This window comes from Bicyclus anynana, chromosome 2, assembly GCF_947172395.1.
Source record: "Bicyclus anynana chromosome 2, ilBicAnyn1.1, whole genome shotgun sequence".
Classification (NCBI taxonomy): Eukaryota; Metazoa; Arthropoda; class Insecta; order Lepidoptera; family Nymphalidae; genus Bicyclus; species Bicyclus anynana.
In genome coordinates, this window is record NC_069084.1 from 3,077,336 (window position 1) to 3,096,378 (window position 19,043).

General features: G+C 35.2%; 1 protein-coding gene across 4 annotated transcripts in view; it reads right to left on the minus strand.

Annotated features, from left to right (window-relative positions):
* Positions 1 to 209: 209 nt before the first annotated feature.
* Positions 210 to 19,043, minus strand: part of LOC112045559 (rho guanine nucleotide exchange factor 28) — a 71,858-nt gene continuing 53,024 nt past the window's right edge. For 2 of the 4 annotated variants that reach the window (XM_052884478.1, XM_024081790.2), the window contains 7 exons: positions 18,831 to 18,994; positions 18,248 to 18,355; positions 17,939 to 18,031; positions 17,704 to 17,834; positions 16,531 to 16,626; positions 11,778 to 11,866; positions 210 to 11,031 (listed from right to left, as the gene is read on the minus strand). In XM_052884478.1, coding sequence (XP_052740438.1) covers positions 10,896 to 11,031; positions 11,778 to 11,866; positions 16,531 to 16,626; positions 17,704 to 17,834; positions 17,939 to 18,031; positions 18,248 to 18,355; positions 18,831 to 18,994 — 817 coding nt within the window. In that variant the 3' untranslated portion in view covers positions 210 to 10,895. Of the gene's footprint in view, positions 11,032 to 11,777; positions 11,867 to 14,386; positions 14,436 to 16,530; positions 16,627 to 17,703; positions 17,835 to 17,938; positions 18,032 to 18,247; positions 18,356 to 18,830; positions 18,995 to 19,043 lie in introns of those variants that run through there. The other 2 variants (XM_052884472.1, XM_052884481.1) reach the window with 2 other exon arrangements.

Consider the following 19,043-nt stretch of genomic DNA (forward strand, 5'->3'; position numbering starts at 1 on the left):
TTATATGGAATTGAAACAGTTGTAGCGCCATTAACGTGCTGGGTGAGTACTTCTGAAGTTAGATTTTTTTTTGGTTGCCCTAAACGTACCCACCAATATTAAGGGCTCATACGTGGTGGAGGTACTTAACAACGTGTAAGGTATAGTCCCTTATGTTCATCTGCGGCGCTCACTACAAGGAAAAGATGACATTAAATAAAAGAAACATGATTGTCTAGGTAAATGTTTATTTCTCATTTCATCTAATCTAAATACACGCGGGTACTTAGCCCGCAAACTGACAGATCGTGTTCATAATACGCTAAACAAAAAAAAGATTACTATAGGATCGGAAATTAACCTTAAACTACAATAGTCGAACAATTAATATCAATAATAATACAAGGACAAATGAGCATATTTGAGCAATACATGTCATGTATGTATTGTCGTTGCCACATTCATAAACAAATGGAGGAGGGATTCCACTGTCCTGATTTTACATTTGGACGTCAACAATTGACATATTTTTAAATGAGTTATATATATATATAAAGATCACAATCACAACATAATATTTAATGTTTTACAATTGACGGCGAAACAAATCTGTTGTAATCTAGTTGATCTAGAACTAGATTAGATCTGAACTGGACTAATTTTGAAATTACAATTACCGAAATTCAATATAACTGATGGGAATCGGACTCACTACCAAGTTAAAAAGTAATGTCAGACAGTTTTTTTTTATAAATAAATTAGACTTGCGCTACGTTCTTAACTGATGGTGAGTGACATACCATTTTTTCAGTATAAGTACACAGTACAAATAAAATTAATGTAATATTACACACATCATCCAAATCCCTTGAATAATTGGTGTTTAACGTCCAAATGCAAAACGGACATAAACAATTACTAAAACTATAACATACAAAAATAGATTAATAAACGATTACTAAATAAAAATAAAGTTTAAATATTGCCAGGAAACTTAAATACTTAATTGTCTAAATTTAAGTACAAGATTTATCACTAACGTAAGTCTACATCAAGTTGTCAATGACAAAAATACTGTGATACTCTTGAGATATACTTTTATTGACTATTATTGAGACCTTGTGAATATTAACAATCAAAGAAAGCCCCTTTACATACACTGCGTGACATTTTGAAAATATTAAGCTTATACATGAAGAAAATTGTGTTTGTAAAATATTTACTTTTTATTTGTATAAAATGGAATGTAACTTTGACGCTAGCGAATATATCATACTGAAAAATACAAGAAAAAACAAAGCTTTTATTTAAAAATAAAATATGGTCCAGCTCATGCACATTGGTCATTTAAAAAAAATCACTAGCGTCAATTCACAGAATACTAAAATTATGGCTTTTGAATTTTTTTTATCAAATTACTTATTGACAAAGTTATTTGATGAAAAAAAGTTGGCTGGTGTAACTTACACCACTTTCTGTAAAAATTGAAATTTTTTGGAATATTTAATTTTATTATTTTCTTAACCAGCCATCTCGATCTGGATTTTGGATTTAAAGAAGAAAGTTCATTCACTAAAGTCTACACAAAAGTGGTTCACTTATTAACGTATGAATTTAGTGTTAAATATACCTAAATATCAATTTATAAAACTTTACCTTTTCCTATAAATCAGACTAAAAAGTGAGAAAAACAATGAAACTTAATGAATCTAAAATCCATTAATATTGAGACAGAAGACATTTCTACTGCACGCTAAAATGACAGAACTTCCTTCGTCCAAACAAAAACCCATCTAATTTTTCTTATTCGGTAGTAGTAGGTACATTTAAAATAAACGTTAAGTTTATTTCTCTATTTTCGATAGACCTATGATGCGCACCACGACATATGTCAAGACGAGAGAAATACAAATTGCGACCAATAGCGGCGCTTTTGAAATATAACTCTTTCTTTCGCTGCGTTAAGACTAAAGAGAATGCAATATTTCAACTGCACTGAGATGTCGTCGACGCATGCTAGGCCTACGAGAGTGAACACAAAATAATCATTATTAGATCATTGTCAACTATATTCTCTATACCAAGTACACCAAGTTTAGGGCCTCCAGTTATCACAAACCTGTGAGCTATATCGCCAAAGCTCACCGACTCAGTTGGCACATCATGTTTGTACAAGCTACCCACGATTCGCTAATGTTGTCGCGACAAATTAGGTCTTTATATTAAAATCTGAACGTTTAGAAACTTAGGAATATGTTCAAAAACTTATACACGGTTGAGGTGCATGAGGTGAGTTCTCAGTGAAGGGTTAAAATAGTAGTAACTATACTCGAAATTTACTTAGATGACTTTTTTACACAACAATAATGGCCGACTATGAATCAAAGACAATCAGTAGGGTTGAGAAGTTAACGGCGGGCATCGGAACGATATCAAGTAGGTATCGTTATAACTGAAATACCTAAACTAAAACATCCGTTACTATACTACGTTATCTTAAAAGGGAACGTATAGTAACGTTTGTCGGTTGTGTGCATTTTAAGAAATTAAATATCACGTGTCACAAACGGTGAACGGTGCACGGTTTATGCCTATGGGTACGCGTGGTTAAGAAATGGGGTAATCTTTTTTTATTATTATTATAAATATACTTAAACAATACACATCACTATCTAGCACCAAAGTAAGCATACAGAGTAGCTTGTGTTATGGGTGCTAAGATAGTTGATATTATAGTATTAATATACAATTATATACTACATATAAATACTTATATACACTCATGCTCATCACACAAATATTTTCCAGTTGTGGGAATCGAACCCACAGCCGTGGATGCAAAAAGCAGGGTCACTACCCACTGCGCCACGCGGCCGTCTCTTTCTTTAATCTTTTGGGGACGTACTAACGTCCAAGATTTGCTTATACTTCAAAAAAGTGTGCACGTATCCACGTACATACTGGGTGTAAGGGACATGATACCGAAAACTGCGTGAAGAGGTTAAATTTAGTTTCCACAACGATATTTTAAATAACAATTACGTGGGAAATGAGAAAATTCAGATTTTGAAAATTTTGAGCACGCAATGTACAGCTAACAATGCGATAACAACGCTCCGCAATCTACTGTGTACGTACGAGTAGGTACGTACGCATCGACAGCAAATCGGCTGGCTACACTTACCTATCTAATACCTATTTTTTATACTTTACAAGTTTTTAACTAGGTACAGGTAATTAACTTACTTCAGGTTGTTTCTCGTTTACGAGACGTTCTGTCGTCATAGTAGGTACAATATTCATGAGTACTGAATTGATTTGATCTAAGCATTTCAAGACTTCTCAGTCAACACACACAAACACACACAATACAAACGACACAATTGTATGAGTATTCGTTACAGAAAATCACTACTAACATAACATAGAACATACACAAAGGTTTTTGAATTTTGGTTTGTTTGTCAACAGACCGCCGAACACGAACTAAAGAAAAAATAGCGTAGCGTCTAGCGAAAGGACCTAAAGTTTCAATATTTTGAAAATACCTATTAACCACGCCGCGCGGCTTAGGTTAGAGAGAGATAGCAATTATTTTCCTCGGCACCGGCGGCGGTCGGCAATACAACGTCGCGCAGTTTGTTTGTGACTTTGTATAGATAGACACCTATTAGTCGTGACCTGCCTATTTGACCTCTTGGAAAACAGCTGATCGCGCGCATTTTGCAAATTAAATTTACATTGCTAGTTTTTGTTAAAATCTTGATTTGACGATTTTTATTAAAAATCGTATTGAGATAATGTTATCCATACCAGTGTTTGAATAATGCTACTATTCGTAAGATATCTTTTACGCTATAGAATAACGTGAGCATATGTATTGTATAACATTTTTATTAAAAAACTATTTTTTAAAATAAAATGATTATAAAATATTTCATTTTCCCATCTTTAAACTAACAACATATCAATTATTAAAGAATCATTCATTATCATTTATCGATAAGTTAACACTCGATGTTATTTACCCATCCTTGCTTTTCATAGACAATCTAGCGTTACGAAATGTCAAATTGCCGTAATCGTAGTTAAGCTGTGCAAATTAATCTTGTTGTGATTTTGTTTTTCAGAAAATAAATGTGAATAAATCGTAAATTCGGTGTAGTTTTTGGTGTAATTCGTACTGTATGCGTATAATAAAGGATTTAGACACTTTGTTCTTTAGAAATTACGTATAACGTAAGTGAAATATGTGATTTTAGTGACAAGACGGGTTTGTTTTGGTGATAAGACTTCTAAGAAAATTTTTGGTATACTACTATTTTAACCCGTCACACACAATCAAAGCCGGCTTACCTGAAAGAGGTACAAATTTACATAGTTTACCAGTTTACTTCTGTCGGTTTCTGCGCGGTTTCGTACCGGAACGCTAAATTGCTTGACGATACGTCTTTGCCGGTTGATTTTTTTCCAACAATATACCTATTATATCAAAAGGATAATATATATTCAAGGTTCATTTTTGTTTGCTTAAGTTCAACTTATAGGTAAGTTTCTAAACGAACAGAGTTTAATTTGTGGTCTTAACCTAAATTCAATATTATGCTTAATTGTCTAATAGCAAAAATACCCAACGAGTAGAAGTTTTTATCTTATAAGGAACGATTACAATAAATGCAATATATCTCTGGCCATTTTAATGCCGAACACAAAATTTAACTAAATTCATCGATTGTTATTAATAATATAGCCTATATTATAGCGTTATGATTATAGTAAGACACAGTTGTGGTTAAAATTATTGAAAGCTTTACAAACAATAAATCATGAAACTAAATTCATTGGAACCATGCACAGTTGATCAATGAAACTACCATTATTAACTGCAAAATTGTGTAGTTAACTATAGAAAACACATAAAAAAATAGACCTAGTCAAAATCGACAAAGAAGTTATCTCCTGAAGGAAAAATAATAAAAGTGGCCGTAATTATTTCTCAGCTCCTTATTTATTTAGTTAAAACAATAACTATACTACAGCCTTTCTTGGTGAATATACCAACAAACATATTAAAAATGAGAGTATAAATCACGAGTCATTTCACACCTAATAATTAACCCGTTCATGCGTTTTCTACCTTCATACATAATTTCTTTTTTGGTAAACAGCACTTATCAAGAAAGACTGTAGTATAGACAACTGTGAGTCACTACATTCGAAACGCGATTTAATTAATAATAATAAATGTGAATGTCTATATTTATTTACCAATAAAATATAATTTGATTTAATATACAGTGCGCTCTGAAACCCCTATGTTTCGGAAAAATAGAACATTTATTTATTGTCATGATGTTTGTCGGGCAGACACGATAAACCGACGTCACGAGAAATTAATTTCATTATTATAATTATCAAATAAGTTCTCTCTAATGAATATAAATAGCGAACAATTATGATGCAATTTATATTTTAATTCAATATTCAAATAAATTTCACTATAATAATAATATATTCATATTATAAGACTAGCAATCGCTCGCGCCAGCGCAAACCCATGTTCAGACTGGCCAAAACATTCTTCCTCACAGACTGTACACAACAGTCTTATTCAAATTCCCTTATTATTATGTCGTAATTTATCACTTTTCAATCAAACGGCCATCCTATCTGTTGCCATATAATATCTTTGAATACCCGCAAATTGTCAGTCGCATAGTGGCGAGACGGAACAATAAACAACAGTTTAGTCTCAGTTTTTGTCTACCATGCGTCAACGAAATATCTCGTGAAGACAAAAATTGGTAAAAAGTTAGGGAGACTGCCGATAGATAATGGAAACATATCTAATAGTATAAAAGTGTACTCAGCACTATACTAAGCTGTAATGCTACAGATACACGATCAGTTTTATCGGACGTCAAGCCGTTACCGCTGCAGGCATGTTAGAGTGCTTGATCGTCAGTGACATTCGGTTATGCCTTCGGTCCCCATCAGGCAATGCTTTTGCGCTCGCCCAAACCCCCCGGTGACGCCGCTGAGGTCCCATTAAGCCTACCAAAAAATGTCCAACGTGTTTAAAGTATTTTTCACTTTAAAATACATCATCTAATAGCAACGAGAGAGAAAGCGATACTATCGTTTCGTCCGCTATTGGTCGACAATATATCTTTTTCTCTTTACGACATATGTCGTTGACGCATCTTAGACATACTAACGTGACAGCAGATATTATAAAGACTCGACAAATTTAAATAAATACAGCCAATAAAAACCAATGAAACAAGTTTTTCTAAGATATTGTTACTGAATCTTGCAACAATTAGACAGATTATTTTACAGTCTTAGCCGACTGTATACATATATACAGATAGTATGTAGGGCGAAATTAGACGATTCATTATTGTTTAACTTTGCGATGACGCATTTATCACCATGTCATAATAATTAAAAAATGATCTTTCATTGCCGATGAAAGTTGTCATAAAAGTTAGTTGTTGTGAAACATTCATTGTCATTCACTACAGATGAACCGTCCAATTGCGACAATAGATATCTTACATAATATATCCAAACATCAACATCAATATATACATAGTACGAAACGTGTCTTTAATGAGACAATAGTTCAAAATATCACCACTCTCAAAGACTTAAACAGTAAAAAGGATTACAGTAAATGCACGAAAAATAGTTACAATAGTCTTCATGAGTTCTTGTTAACAACAATATTATACTTTGTGAGAACAACAACCGCCTGCAGATACTCCAACAACAACAACTAGCGATCAAAAAATACAAGTGATAAATGGGTAAATTATATTGGTTACCGATTCATATAATGCAAGGAAATTATGTATCATCATTTACGAAAGGCTCATTTTAAAATGTAAACTATCTATTTAATTTAAGAATAAATCTGCAGTTATATAGGACACGAATTATGTGACTTTTAACGTCACCATTGGGCATTCAGATTTAAGACTCCTTAACCACTTGAAAAAGGCAAAACGGGTAACGGAAGGAAGACTTTATATAAAGAGGATAACTTTATTAGCGTCACTTTCGCTTGGGTTTTCTCACTCAATTGTTCTTTAGGTCAAGTTAAGAGTATGGATTAATTATGGCAACTTACCATTAATTTCACTATAAAGGAATACCTGCAAGCAATCTTATATTAAATGCGTAAGACTAGCAATTGTATGTCATTATCAAAATGACAAACGTTCGTTCTCTTAACAAATAATAATAATAATCGTTCAATAATCTCAATACATTATAGGGGAGATTGTGTTGGTGGCGAAGTTAAGGTAAGTCTGTCCCAAGTCCTTCCTAAAATAGCAAGAAACAAGCGGAAAATCTGTGCTATTGCGAATATAATTATGTAAAAGTTTTTTTGCAAACATTTTTAAAAGCTAAGCTTTTTGTGAAATGTTTATTAAACGTATGATTCAACATTATATTTCTGAAACTTTATAAATATATTGTAATCAATTTGTCAAATGTAATTCTACATTAAAGCGGACTAAGACATGACTGAAGTGTATTTAATACCTTACAAAGCAAGGCCATGAAACAACCCTACTTATGACATGATGATGTCAGACATGCAATCACATAAATTGCAAGCAAATTATTAAAATATGTAATTACCAATTACATAATTGTTTTTGCAAACATTTTCTCATCTTTGTAAAATATTTGTTTAATAACAAATTCTTAATATCTCTAATTAAATTGGAACTAAATCATCCTGGACGACAAATAAATGTCTAAAATATCTTATATTAATATAATTCTTTGATCCATTGAAATTTATTAATATAAAATATTTTCACATATTGCTCATGATACATGCAATTGCCACTCTCAGTAACGTAGTATACGTATATATAGTATAATCATTTAAGAGTTAAATACTTGATTATCGAATATAACATCCTATTACATACATTAAGTGTTATAATTTTCAACATATTTACATACATTATATAACAGTAATCTACTAAAAGACGACATTGTGTAGTGATGTAATGCTTTAAAATTAATTATTATTTAAATATTAAATAAAATAAGAATATAAGATTTTTCACCAAGTGGACAACTATATAAAAACTGCGCGTGGAAAAAAAATCAACATGAAAAATCGATTGAAATTCCAATTTTTGCTATACTTTTTTAAGCAACTGTTATGAAACACAAATATTAGAATAAAACTATTTTGACATTTTAATGAAAATGTTGAATACGAGTATGCTTATATGTTTAAATAAATTTAAATAATGTAATTTATTCATAGTTCATGTACTACGCGGGAGAGGACTGTATTTATCTGTCATTTTCAAGTGTATATCAAAGAAAATAGTGTTTCCTTATATATTAATATCGAATAGTTAAAATGTAAAGCTTTTCGTGGTAGAAATATAATAACTCTTTATATGTATATAACTCTTTTAAAACGGTGCATTTAGTTAATTATTGTAGTAAATTTAAATTTTTATTATATTGTTCCATTTTTATAATAATCATAATTATTATATATTTTTAATGTTAAAAAATTTTCAATTTTATAAACTGTAAACTATTATGAAATAAATTGAAAAATATTTCAACTATTTATTGATTTTAAAATGGTGAAATTTTTGAGAATGTCCAACAAGTATTCAGGTTTTATGACGTATTAGGTTTGTTTAGTATATAAACATTGGAAATTAAAAGTTAATAAGTATAAAACAACTTAATCCAATATGTAAAAAAATACATACTCGTTTTAATTTAGTGTTAAGTATGACACCAATTGATTATTATTTAATTAAATTACATCATGCTAATATTTGAGTAACATTAATATCCTTAGACATTAGTACCGAGTAGCATCCACTTTTACTTATTTAGACGCGAAAATAATAATTTTTATTTGTTTCAAAATTCCTATTCTACATCAAACTTCAATTGTATATTCAACAAGATATTATTTACAATAATTTCATCAAACATTTATTTTATTATTATAACAGTGTATTTAATTCAAGATTATTCCAAATTAATTGAAACTTACTTAATAATGTGATGCACGTTTTTAAGTGACCCGAAATTTAAATTACTGCTGGGGACACCAAGGATTTTATTATGGCCTGATTGGAAATACTATAATATTGGGGGCGCCACAAGCATGAATCGAAATTATAGTCAAAGTTACAATGAAATAAAAATAAAAATAATTCTGAATCTGTGGACTGTAGATTCTTTAATGGGATCACAGGAAGGATGTTTATGCCAATGCGGAAGCTTTAATAGACTATTAGGACGAGTAGAGTTAAGCTTTTTATAGACGTCGACTCGGAATAAACGGCATAAAGCTTTGAATCGGAGATGTGAAGTGGAAGTAAGTACCGACTTTTAGAATCCCTTATAGTATACTTTTATATCAGTTATAGATATGCATAGTATGCTCCACACTTCTAGTTCGTTCTGAACTTGCCACTCGCAACTCCACTGGGATGTTTTTGTATGCGCCTCGTGTTCAAGGCGGACTTGTAGTCTGGCGCATACTATAACATAGAATCCAAGCTGCCTACATTATTTAAAAACCTTATTCTAGGTTCTTTTTATTTTAATAATATTTGTCGTCACCTTTATTTTTAACTTGACTAGGTATCGTTTCATAACATTAATTGTAATTAATTTTTAATATTGAGGAGATTATTATTTGAAAAAAATTAGGTAACCGTAAACGAAGTGATAGCTGCAAAGTGTTGTACATAGCTGCAAGGAACTGTATTATTACTATAGTAGAAAATATAAAACAAAGAAAAAATAACAATAAAAATATTAGCTGCCAATTTAAGTTGCAATTCTCGAAAACGGTGTAATAACAATTTTAGATAAATATCGATTAGTTATTTTAAATCCCTTCTTTAAAATCTTCTCTTCTATAAAAGTGGTGAAACAAAAATGTTACTGATTGATAAATTGCATCCTAAGATTTAAGTCACAATAACCAAAATTTCTTTAAAATGTGTAAATTTTTTTCATTGCGAATCCCTAAATATATAAATTAAAGTATATAATATTTCATATAGTAGTCATACACAATAAGAAGCCGATGTTTGAAGTTATCGTCAAATGAAATATATAAAAAAGATTTATAACAGGTTATAATCGATTTTTTAAAATTTATAGCTACGATAACAATAAACTACTGTCAAATTCGTCTTTGCGTTAAACGTTTAAACGTCCAAAATTCACTCGTTTTTATAGTAATACACACTTTTTTTTACCCTTTTTAAACTCTTTTTGTTCCAATTCCGTATATTATGAAACAAAGCGTCAGAATAATACTTAAATCGGGGATTATTCTTAAATTGTAAGGAAATTTTGCAACTTTAAAAAATCTGCCTAGGACGACCCTTAGGGCGGTTACGCACTGCATCTGATCTGAATCTGTGAAAAACAGATTTAAAAAACTCAGACCAAATTCGAATATTGCTCTAGCACTAATCCGATTTCTGATCAAAATCCACGCTATTCGTCAGACAACTTTGGCATTCGCCTCGCAATAGAGTTCCACGGATACATCCGACTTGCATCCGAGGCACATCAGAGGTATTCTCAAGGAAGAAGGAGTGCGTGAGCTACCAATATAATTCTATGAATTCAGAACATTTTTTCACAGATTAGCATCGGATGCAATGCGTAATCCTTATTAGATAAAACATAACACTCAATTGCAAAGTTATTGTTGTGAATATACGCCGAAACGAGCATACAAATTGTATATAAAAAGATATTTGTTAAATGAACGAGCTAAACAAAATGTTATAGGTTATATTGGTAAGGGGAATGGTCAGAGTGAAGGGGGTTTAAGATAACCGGCACTCTCAGGAGCTCTTGTTGCCGCTACGCGAACGCGCGTGTCAGAAGTATATGACCTCCTCCTCGGGCGCGTGCGCGGGCGCGTGAGCGGGCACGGGCGCGGTAGCGGGCGCGACGAGCGGCACGTCCGGTGACCGCACCCGGAACTTGTCCGGCAGTTTGGGGTATGTGTTTGTTCTGTTTGCAAACAAAATGGCGTGTTTAATTACTCTAAAGCAACGTTTCCCCGCAGGTGAGTAAAAAAAATACCGGGTCGCAGCATTATGGAGGCAATGCTGCGACTTTAAATAACTACTAGGAGATGGTAGATTTTATTTCTTGACTAACGTGACAATAATGATCGCTCGACGGGCGGATTATAGGTATTATGGATCTAAAACTTAAGTAAGGGGGAGTATGAAATTTACCGGGTCACAGTAAAGTTTGGGAAACGTTGCTCTAAAGCGTCAGCTACCGTGATATTACATTACATTGTATATCAGATACAGTGTTTTGTAACAACACTCTTATATGAGGTATTCGCACATACACTGACATTTAAAAAACTCAAAAAGACTCCAAATGAAGTCTGAGAAATGCATGGTATATATACATTGTTTGAAGCAGGAGAGTAAAAAATAATGCAATTTCTCAAAAGTGGATGTTTTTTAGATAATGTTTTGTCATGATATATTCGCGTTGTTAGGGTAATTTGTTCTGTTTAACATGTTCCACGGATATTTAGGTCAAATGAATTTTTAGACAAGTTAAAGACGGAGCTAAAGGTAATTTTGCAATAGTATTTTGTGTCATGACACCAAATATGACATAGCTTTGTCTCGTTTTTTTAGACTGATGCTTTCTCTCTTTCTATATACTTCTCTGTCTACAGAAATAATGAATGAGTCGGCGAATGAATGAATGAATAACTGAACGAATGTTACCTTGTGGCTTTATTGTTGGGAAGCTGTTGCGAAGGCAGAGGGGCGGGCGAGCTGCCGGTGCGTGTGTGATGTATCACTAGGCCCTGCGGCTGTCAACACAATCAATGTACAATACATATATAGCTTGGCAAATTCCTTCGTAACACTCCCGATGGTCTGCGGGGGCCAGGAGGGGGTAGCGATGCCCCGTGCGCACAATCAGTTAAGTGAAATCGTAACAAACAAATTCATATTTTCATTTGTAACATATGTTAGGAATTATTACAAGGAACAATGTATATATTATATACATTGTTTTTTGTCAACCCCATTGATATTGACAAAATACAAATAAATATTTCTTGAGTCTCACAATCTTAAAGTATAGGTTTATATTCACAAAAAAAGTGAATTAATAAAAATAACGAAAAAACTCTTCACGAAACTGTTTTACGTTTCGTTCATTTTATGTTGCAGCTGCAATAATAAAGCTTTAATTTAACTGTTTATAAAAAAAGTTTAGTTTATTTTAGCGTGAATAAAGCCAATCAGTTTAATAAAAAAAAACAAAATATTTGTCTGTTATGATTAAAAAAATGTTGCATTCAGAACTATAAGAGTGCCATTTAAAACCAATTTCTGTTCCTGTATATTATACTGCACAGCGCAACAAAGCAAAAAGTGCATCACTAAATCAATAAAGTTACATGTATTCAATTTAACTTTATATTACAAATTTTTGTTACAGTTTTTCTATCTCAGGAAGTCGGTTTTGGCTTCTGTGTGTGTAAAGTAACGTCAGCACAGCAGAAACGTGTTATTAAATTATTTAGTGATACAGCAGAACAAGTGTTGTATAGACATTTGTTTACAAAGAAACCGTTGCTTAGCAACCACTTAGCCATATATACTTCTATACTAATATTATATAGCTGAAGACGATGAGTTTGTTTATTTGTTTGTTTGGAATAACTGGTCTTAATAAATCTTAGGTCTGGGTCTAATCTTAGGAAATACTGGTCCGATTTAAAAAATCCTTTAGTGCTAGATAGCCTATTTATCGAGGAAGGCTATAGGCATTTATATTATTATTCCCGTATTCCTACGGGAACGGTATACACGCAGGTGTAACCGCGTGGCGAGAGCTAGTAATTTATAAACATGTTTCTGATTTGCTAACGGTCCTTTAGTTTCACACTGTCACCTTATGCACAAAACTCATTATATCTCGTCGGACACGGACCGCCGCCGTGTCACCTCGCCGTCCATAGCGACGCCATGCTTAAGTCATTTCGTATGGTCAGAGAGCTGGTAGACATTTTTTGTGTAAGTATGAAGTTTCATACAAACAATACTGAACGGTTCGAGGCGATACAAAGCCGCTCCGCGTCGGGGGCGTTACAATGAGTTTTGACCATTACTAATACAACCAAAGATAAACCGTCTTCCAAAAATAGAAGGTCAATACCAGTAAATAAGAACATGCTGTTACATCAAAAGCCGAACAGACGAAATGGTTGTAGAATAAGTATATATATTAATATTGTTATACATATGTATAGTGTTTAGAGAGAGAGAGGTGTACCAAAGCCACAATATTTACAGTCGACTACAGACACTACAGCCAATTACAATACACTTGTGGAATATGAATAAAAGGATTGACAACAGTCGTTTTTGCAACACGATAAAAGGGCTTGATTGACATTTGTAAAGCTCATAATTTGTTTTTTAAAGTACTTTAGACGCATCTTCCTAGATATACCTACGTGTCGTTGTTGGACTTTGGGTATAAGGTCTAAATTTTCGCAAATCATTACATATTCATTAATTAATGCTGCTTTCATTAAGCATACATTGTTTTAAATAAATACTTGGTTTTCTTTCTGTTTACAAGTATACACAGTACAAGTAGTCTTGGTTTGCAAGTATTCATGAAACTCATATGCCATAGACAAGAATTTGTAAAAAAATTGTCAGCAAATACCAGAAATAGGAAATATAGTATTCTTTCGTCTCATAGCAATGAAAGAGTTACCACAAATATTGTTCTCCCTTTGGTGGGACGTAAGAGAGAGCTATACGTAAACAAAACTCAGACCAATTACCCTTGGACTTGTATCACACTTAAATTCACCAACAAAATTGTCTGTCGGGTTTTGAGGGGGACAAGGTACAAGGACAAGGACAAGGTACAAGGACAAGGACAAGGTACAAGGACAAGGTACAAGGATAAGGTACAAGGACAAGGTATACTCACACATCGAAAATATTTAACGCTAATAAATATATCCTATGTCCTTTGACACTACACACAACTATAAATTTTAAATCGTATTACATACACGTGTAATTTAACACAATGAAACATTTGAAACAATGATTCTATAGACGCAGTTTGTATTAACCCGTTAGATCGTGATCATATTATACTTTTGACAGAGGGATAACGTCTAGCGAAACATTTCCTATGGTGATTGCTCTGAGAGACAAAATTATCTCGTTGTCTTGTTATTATATCGTTGTGTGTGAGTGTGAAATCCTTAAATTCATATTCCACATAACAATTCGACCCGTAAGTGTAGGCGATATCAACATACTACAAACACCGAATCATGTGTTTTACTTACATAACAATATCATATTTACTTGTTAAAATACATTTGGATACTCGGGATCCTGGAAAACAACCATTTAATCTGTTTCAGGCATTTATTTCCAAAGGATTTGTGGCTCATATAAAGATGTAGTGTTTATTGACATTTTTGACCTAGCAATATTGTTTGTAATAATGAAAGTGTCTCAATTTACTAAAAAGCCTCAACTTTAATTAAAAGGACTATGTCAATAAGGAATGTCAATATAAAACATTATTTTCTTTTGTACTTGTCGAAAAGTCTTTAGTTTCTAAATATTATTAGCTCTATACTTTTATGGCCATATCATTAGAATCATGTATTAAAATTTAAACATCAATTTACTTTAAAATAAAGTGGACCTAAGCACTACTAAGCCGTAAGAGTCGTGATAGCCCAGTGGATATGACCTATGGGTTTGGCCGGTCCATGGCATGCACCTCCAACTTTTCAGTTGTAAGCTTTTTAAGAAATTAAATATCACGAGTCTCAAACGGTGAAGGAAACTGCATACCTGAGAATTATCTTAATTCTCTGCGTGTGTAATGTCTGCCAATCCGCATTGGGTCAGCATGGTGGTCTACTGGCTTAATCCTTTATTCTGAGAGGAGACTCGAGCTCAGCAGTCAGCCGAATATAGGTTGATAATGATGAAGCACTACTATTTAAAGTTACTCAATTTACTTAAAAGTAAATTGAGGTTTAAATTTTAATCCAAGTTAAAATTAAAAATATGTAGTCTTTGAATGTGTTAAAAGTAAGTCTCTTTCATTACCAGTACAATATCACATTTCGAAATACAGCACACATTATAGACTATAGTTTGTCTACTCTCAGAAGTCTGTGTGGCTTTGGATGTGTAAGTGTACGTACACAAGTGTTGGACAGTAGACATTTGACAGACAGTGTGTTGGTGGGTATTTAATTTAAATGTATTATGGTAACATGTTGATGCGTGGCTATATATATGTATAATGTATATCACCTATAATCTAGATCAGAATAACAGCTGAAAATCAGTGCTGTATTCTTGGTTCATGCAGCACAATGCTGAGCAGGTAATATTTTACCACAGTTGCACCAAAAATTACAGGGTGATGTTTGTTGCTTTTTCTACTTGCGTTTTGGTCTTGACTTGCCTAGGCGGTTAAAACAATATTTTACAAACAAAATAAACACTACAATATTTTATTTTACTTATATTTTTTTAAACACACAAACAAATCTGGTCTATCATCTCACCACTACATCCAAAGGCAATCAGACTTTCCGGAATACAATGACTATTAATAATAAGACAATAAAACTTAAAATTTTGTGCTAAAGGTTAATTATTTTAAGCTAACGCACCCACACACGTTCATACTGTGCTTTTTAATGTATGTGTGACGTCGTACCATAAATGTTTGATGTTTTATGAAAGGTATCTTTATCTCTTTCGTACTCAATTAAACTTTTAAACGAAATAAGGACCGACTAGCGGATGGCTGGGATTCCTTTCGCTAGAAATTCTGTAATGTAACTTTTCTCTCTGTTCAAGGTAACATTTGCCTTTGTATCAAAATTCATCAAAATCGGTCAAGTGAAATGAAATTAAAGCTATAAAAACTTAAGACAGACAGACTTACGTTCACATTCATACTTTTATACTAATACTAGCGTACGACGACTTTGTCCGCCTTTAGACCTCCTTCACCCGACCCTCTCGCAAAATCCATTCTTAGCGGCACTCTACTATCTATATTTTGTTTTGTTCTGTATTTGTACGTCAACCGGTTTTTGAGATTTCGTGATAAATGACCTTTCGCATTTATATATTTAGATTACAAATGCCACTGTAATACTGTCCGTTACCTATTCACGGCTTAACCACCGAACTGATTCGGTAAAATTTAACATAGAGATAAATTAGACCTTGCAGCAGAACATGTGCTATTTTTATCCTGGAAAAACAAATCCTGATTTGTGAAAAATTTAATTTCAGGCGAGTTATGTCGCAGGCGTCCGCTAGTTTATATCATTATTATGGTATTTAATATGAACGTTTTTTCTTTCTTTCTTTGGATTATGGATAGACTACACAAGTACAATGCGTGAATGTGTGTAGGGAGGGGTTATAATGTGAACGCAAGCGGTACCTCGCAAGGCGACTCGTGCAGGCGGTGGTAGCCCGGCGGGGGTTGCTGCCCCTTGCCGCTCGCCAGCTTCAGCGGTAACTGCTGTTTCACCATTTGCTGAGACGGGAACAAACGCCAAACGTTAATTCTTTCATGGTATAGTTAGTCAGTGATGTGTCTGGGTAACGTTGCTGTTAGGATTCGTTGGATACCAATACCAATATAATATAAAAAAGATAACGTTCTGTAGACATGACTAAAATGAAACATTTTTCATAAATAAACAAAGTGTCATCTATGGACCTCAGCCTCAACCGCTTCGCAACAGGTTTTTGAAGTGTACAAAAAGGGATTATTTCAAAGTTCTCTAAGAACGCCATCTACTGGCAGTTTTTTATAATTTTCGTAACGCGTTATCTATATACATACCGCAAGTGTACGCGAGTGTACCTGTATGGCGGGCGCGCGCACGGTGGCCCTGGTCTCGTTCTGCGCGGACAGCAGCTGCGGCGGGGCACATACCGCAAGTGTACGCGAGTGTACCTGTATGGCGGGCGCGCGCACGGTGGCCCTGGTCTCGTTCTGCGCGGACAGCAGCTGCGGCGGGGCACATACCGCAAGTGTACGCGAGTGTACCTGTATGGCGGGCGCGCGCACGGTGGCCCTGGTCTCGTTCTGCGCGGACAGCAGCTGCGGCGGGGCACATACCGCAAGTGTACGCGAGTGTACCTGTATGGCGGGCGCGCGCACGGTGGCCCTGGTCTCGTTCTGCGCGGACAGCAGCTGCGGCGGGGCACATACCGCAAGTGTACGCGAGTGTACCTGTATGGCGGGCGCGCGCACGGTGGCCCTGGTCTCGTTCTGCGCGGACAGCAGCTGCGGCGGGGCCCATACCGCAAGTGTACGCGAGTGTACCTGTATGGCGGGCGCGCGCACGGTGGCCCTGGTCTCGTTCTGCGCGGACAGCAGCTGCGGCGGGGCACATACCGCAAGTGTACGCGAGTGTACCTGTATGGCGGGCGCGCGCACGGTGGCCCTGGTCTCGTTCTGCGCGGACAGCAGCTGCGGCGGGGCACATACCGCAAGTGTACGCGAGTGTACCTGTATGGCGGGCGCGCGCACGGTGGCCCTGGTCTCGTTCTGCGCGGACAGCAGCTGCGGCGGGGCACATACCGCAAGTGTACGCGAGTGTACCTGTATGGCGGGCGCGCGCACGGTGGCCCTGGTCTCGTTCTGCGCGGACAGCAGCTGCGGCGGGGGAAGCGCCGCACCGCGCACGCTGCACGCGCTGGTCGACGACTCGGAGCCCGTTGAGCCGCGGTTATCTGACACATACATTTGGTGTTAGAGTACATTCCCGGAAGTCTGTTTAGCTTTGAATGTAAAGACGAGAGGCCAAGCGGTAATTATTAATACTTAAGAAACTTACTTCTCCATTTCGGCTCTTTCCGTCGATTCGTATCGCTAACGCTGGAATCAGGTGACAATGTACCCACGCTGGCTATTTCCTCTTGTGAACCGCCTAGAAAGATGAAAATAAATATTTCCTCCTCATTTATTGCGTTGAAAATAAGAATTATTTTTCCTACGCTAATACCAATAATTCAAAATACTTATTTCATCTATCATTTCATCATGTATATTCATAATTTATATTGGATGATATTGATGATTGAATAAAATTTTAGCAATCCCAAAGTTGGGTTAAACCAATTTAGCAATGTATTGAGAGTCTAACCGTGTTGTTGCAACCTCTCCAACCGCCGGTACAACCTTTCCCGTTGCTGCTCAACGTCCTTTTGCTGTTCCTCCAACTCCTGGCGAGCCACTTGGAGTTGCATTCGTTCTGAAAGCAATTTCACTTTATTTATAAGGTTTTTTTTGTATTAATTTATCTTTCTCGTATCATATAAATTGATAAGGTTTTCTGAAAAAAAAAATACAAATATGTATTTTTCTTAGCAAACCTTAATGTATGAATGTAACGATGTTATTCAAAAATAATCTACTTTTGTTTAGTTTACTGCGTGCAACCAAACACGCTGCGTAGACAATTTACGACCATATACCAAAAACTACATTACTGCCTTACGGTCCGCTTCGCAATGCGTACTCATAACATCATTATCAAATTATCAGGAAATACTAATAATTCAATAAAATGAAAAATTTTCGTCATTGAATATCATCCGCACAGCTGCACAAAAACATCATGATTAATTCGGCTCGAAGGACCAAAATATTGGTCCTTCGAGCCGGAGTAGTTTATCTTGTGCTTATAGTGGTATAGAACTCCACTGTCTTAGTCTGTAAGAACTTACCATGTTCGAGCGCATCTCGGTCGGCTGCCCTCTGCGCCTCCCAGTTGGCCCGCTCGGCGGTGAGGCGCGCCTGCGCGTGCCGCAACTCCTCCAGCTGCGCGTCGTGCGCCCGCCCCGCGCCGCCCGCGCCCACCGACCGCCACGCGCACACTTGCGCCTCCAAGCTGTTGGAGTATGCGTGTGTGGCGTTAATACATACATGATACAGTCAAA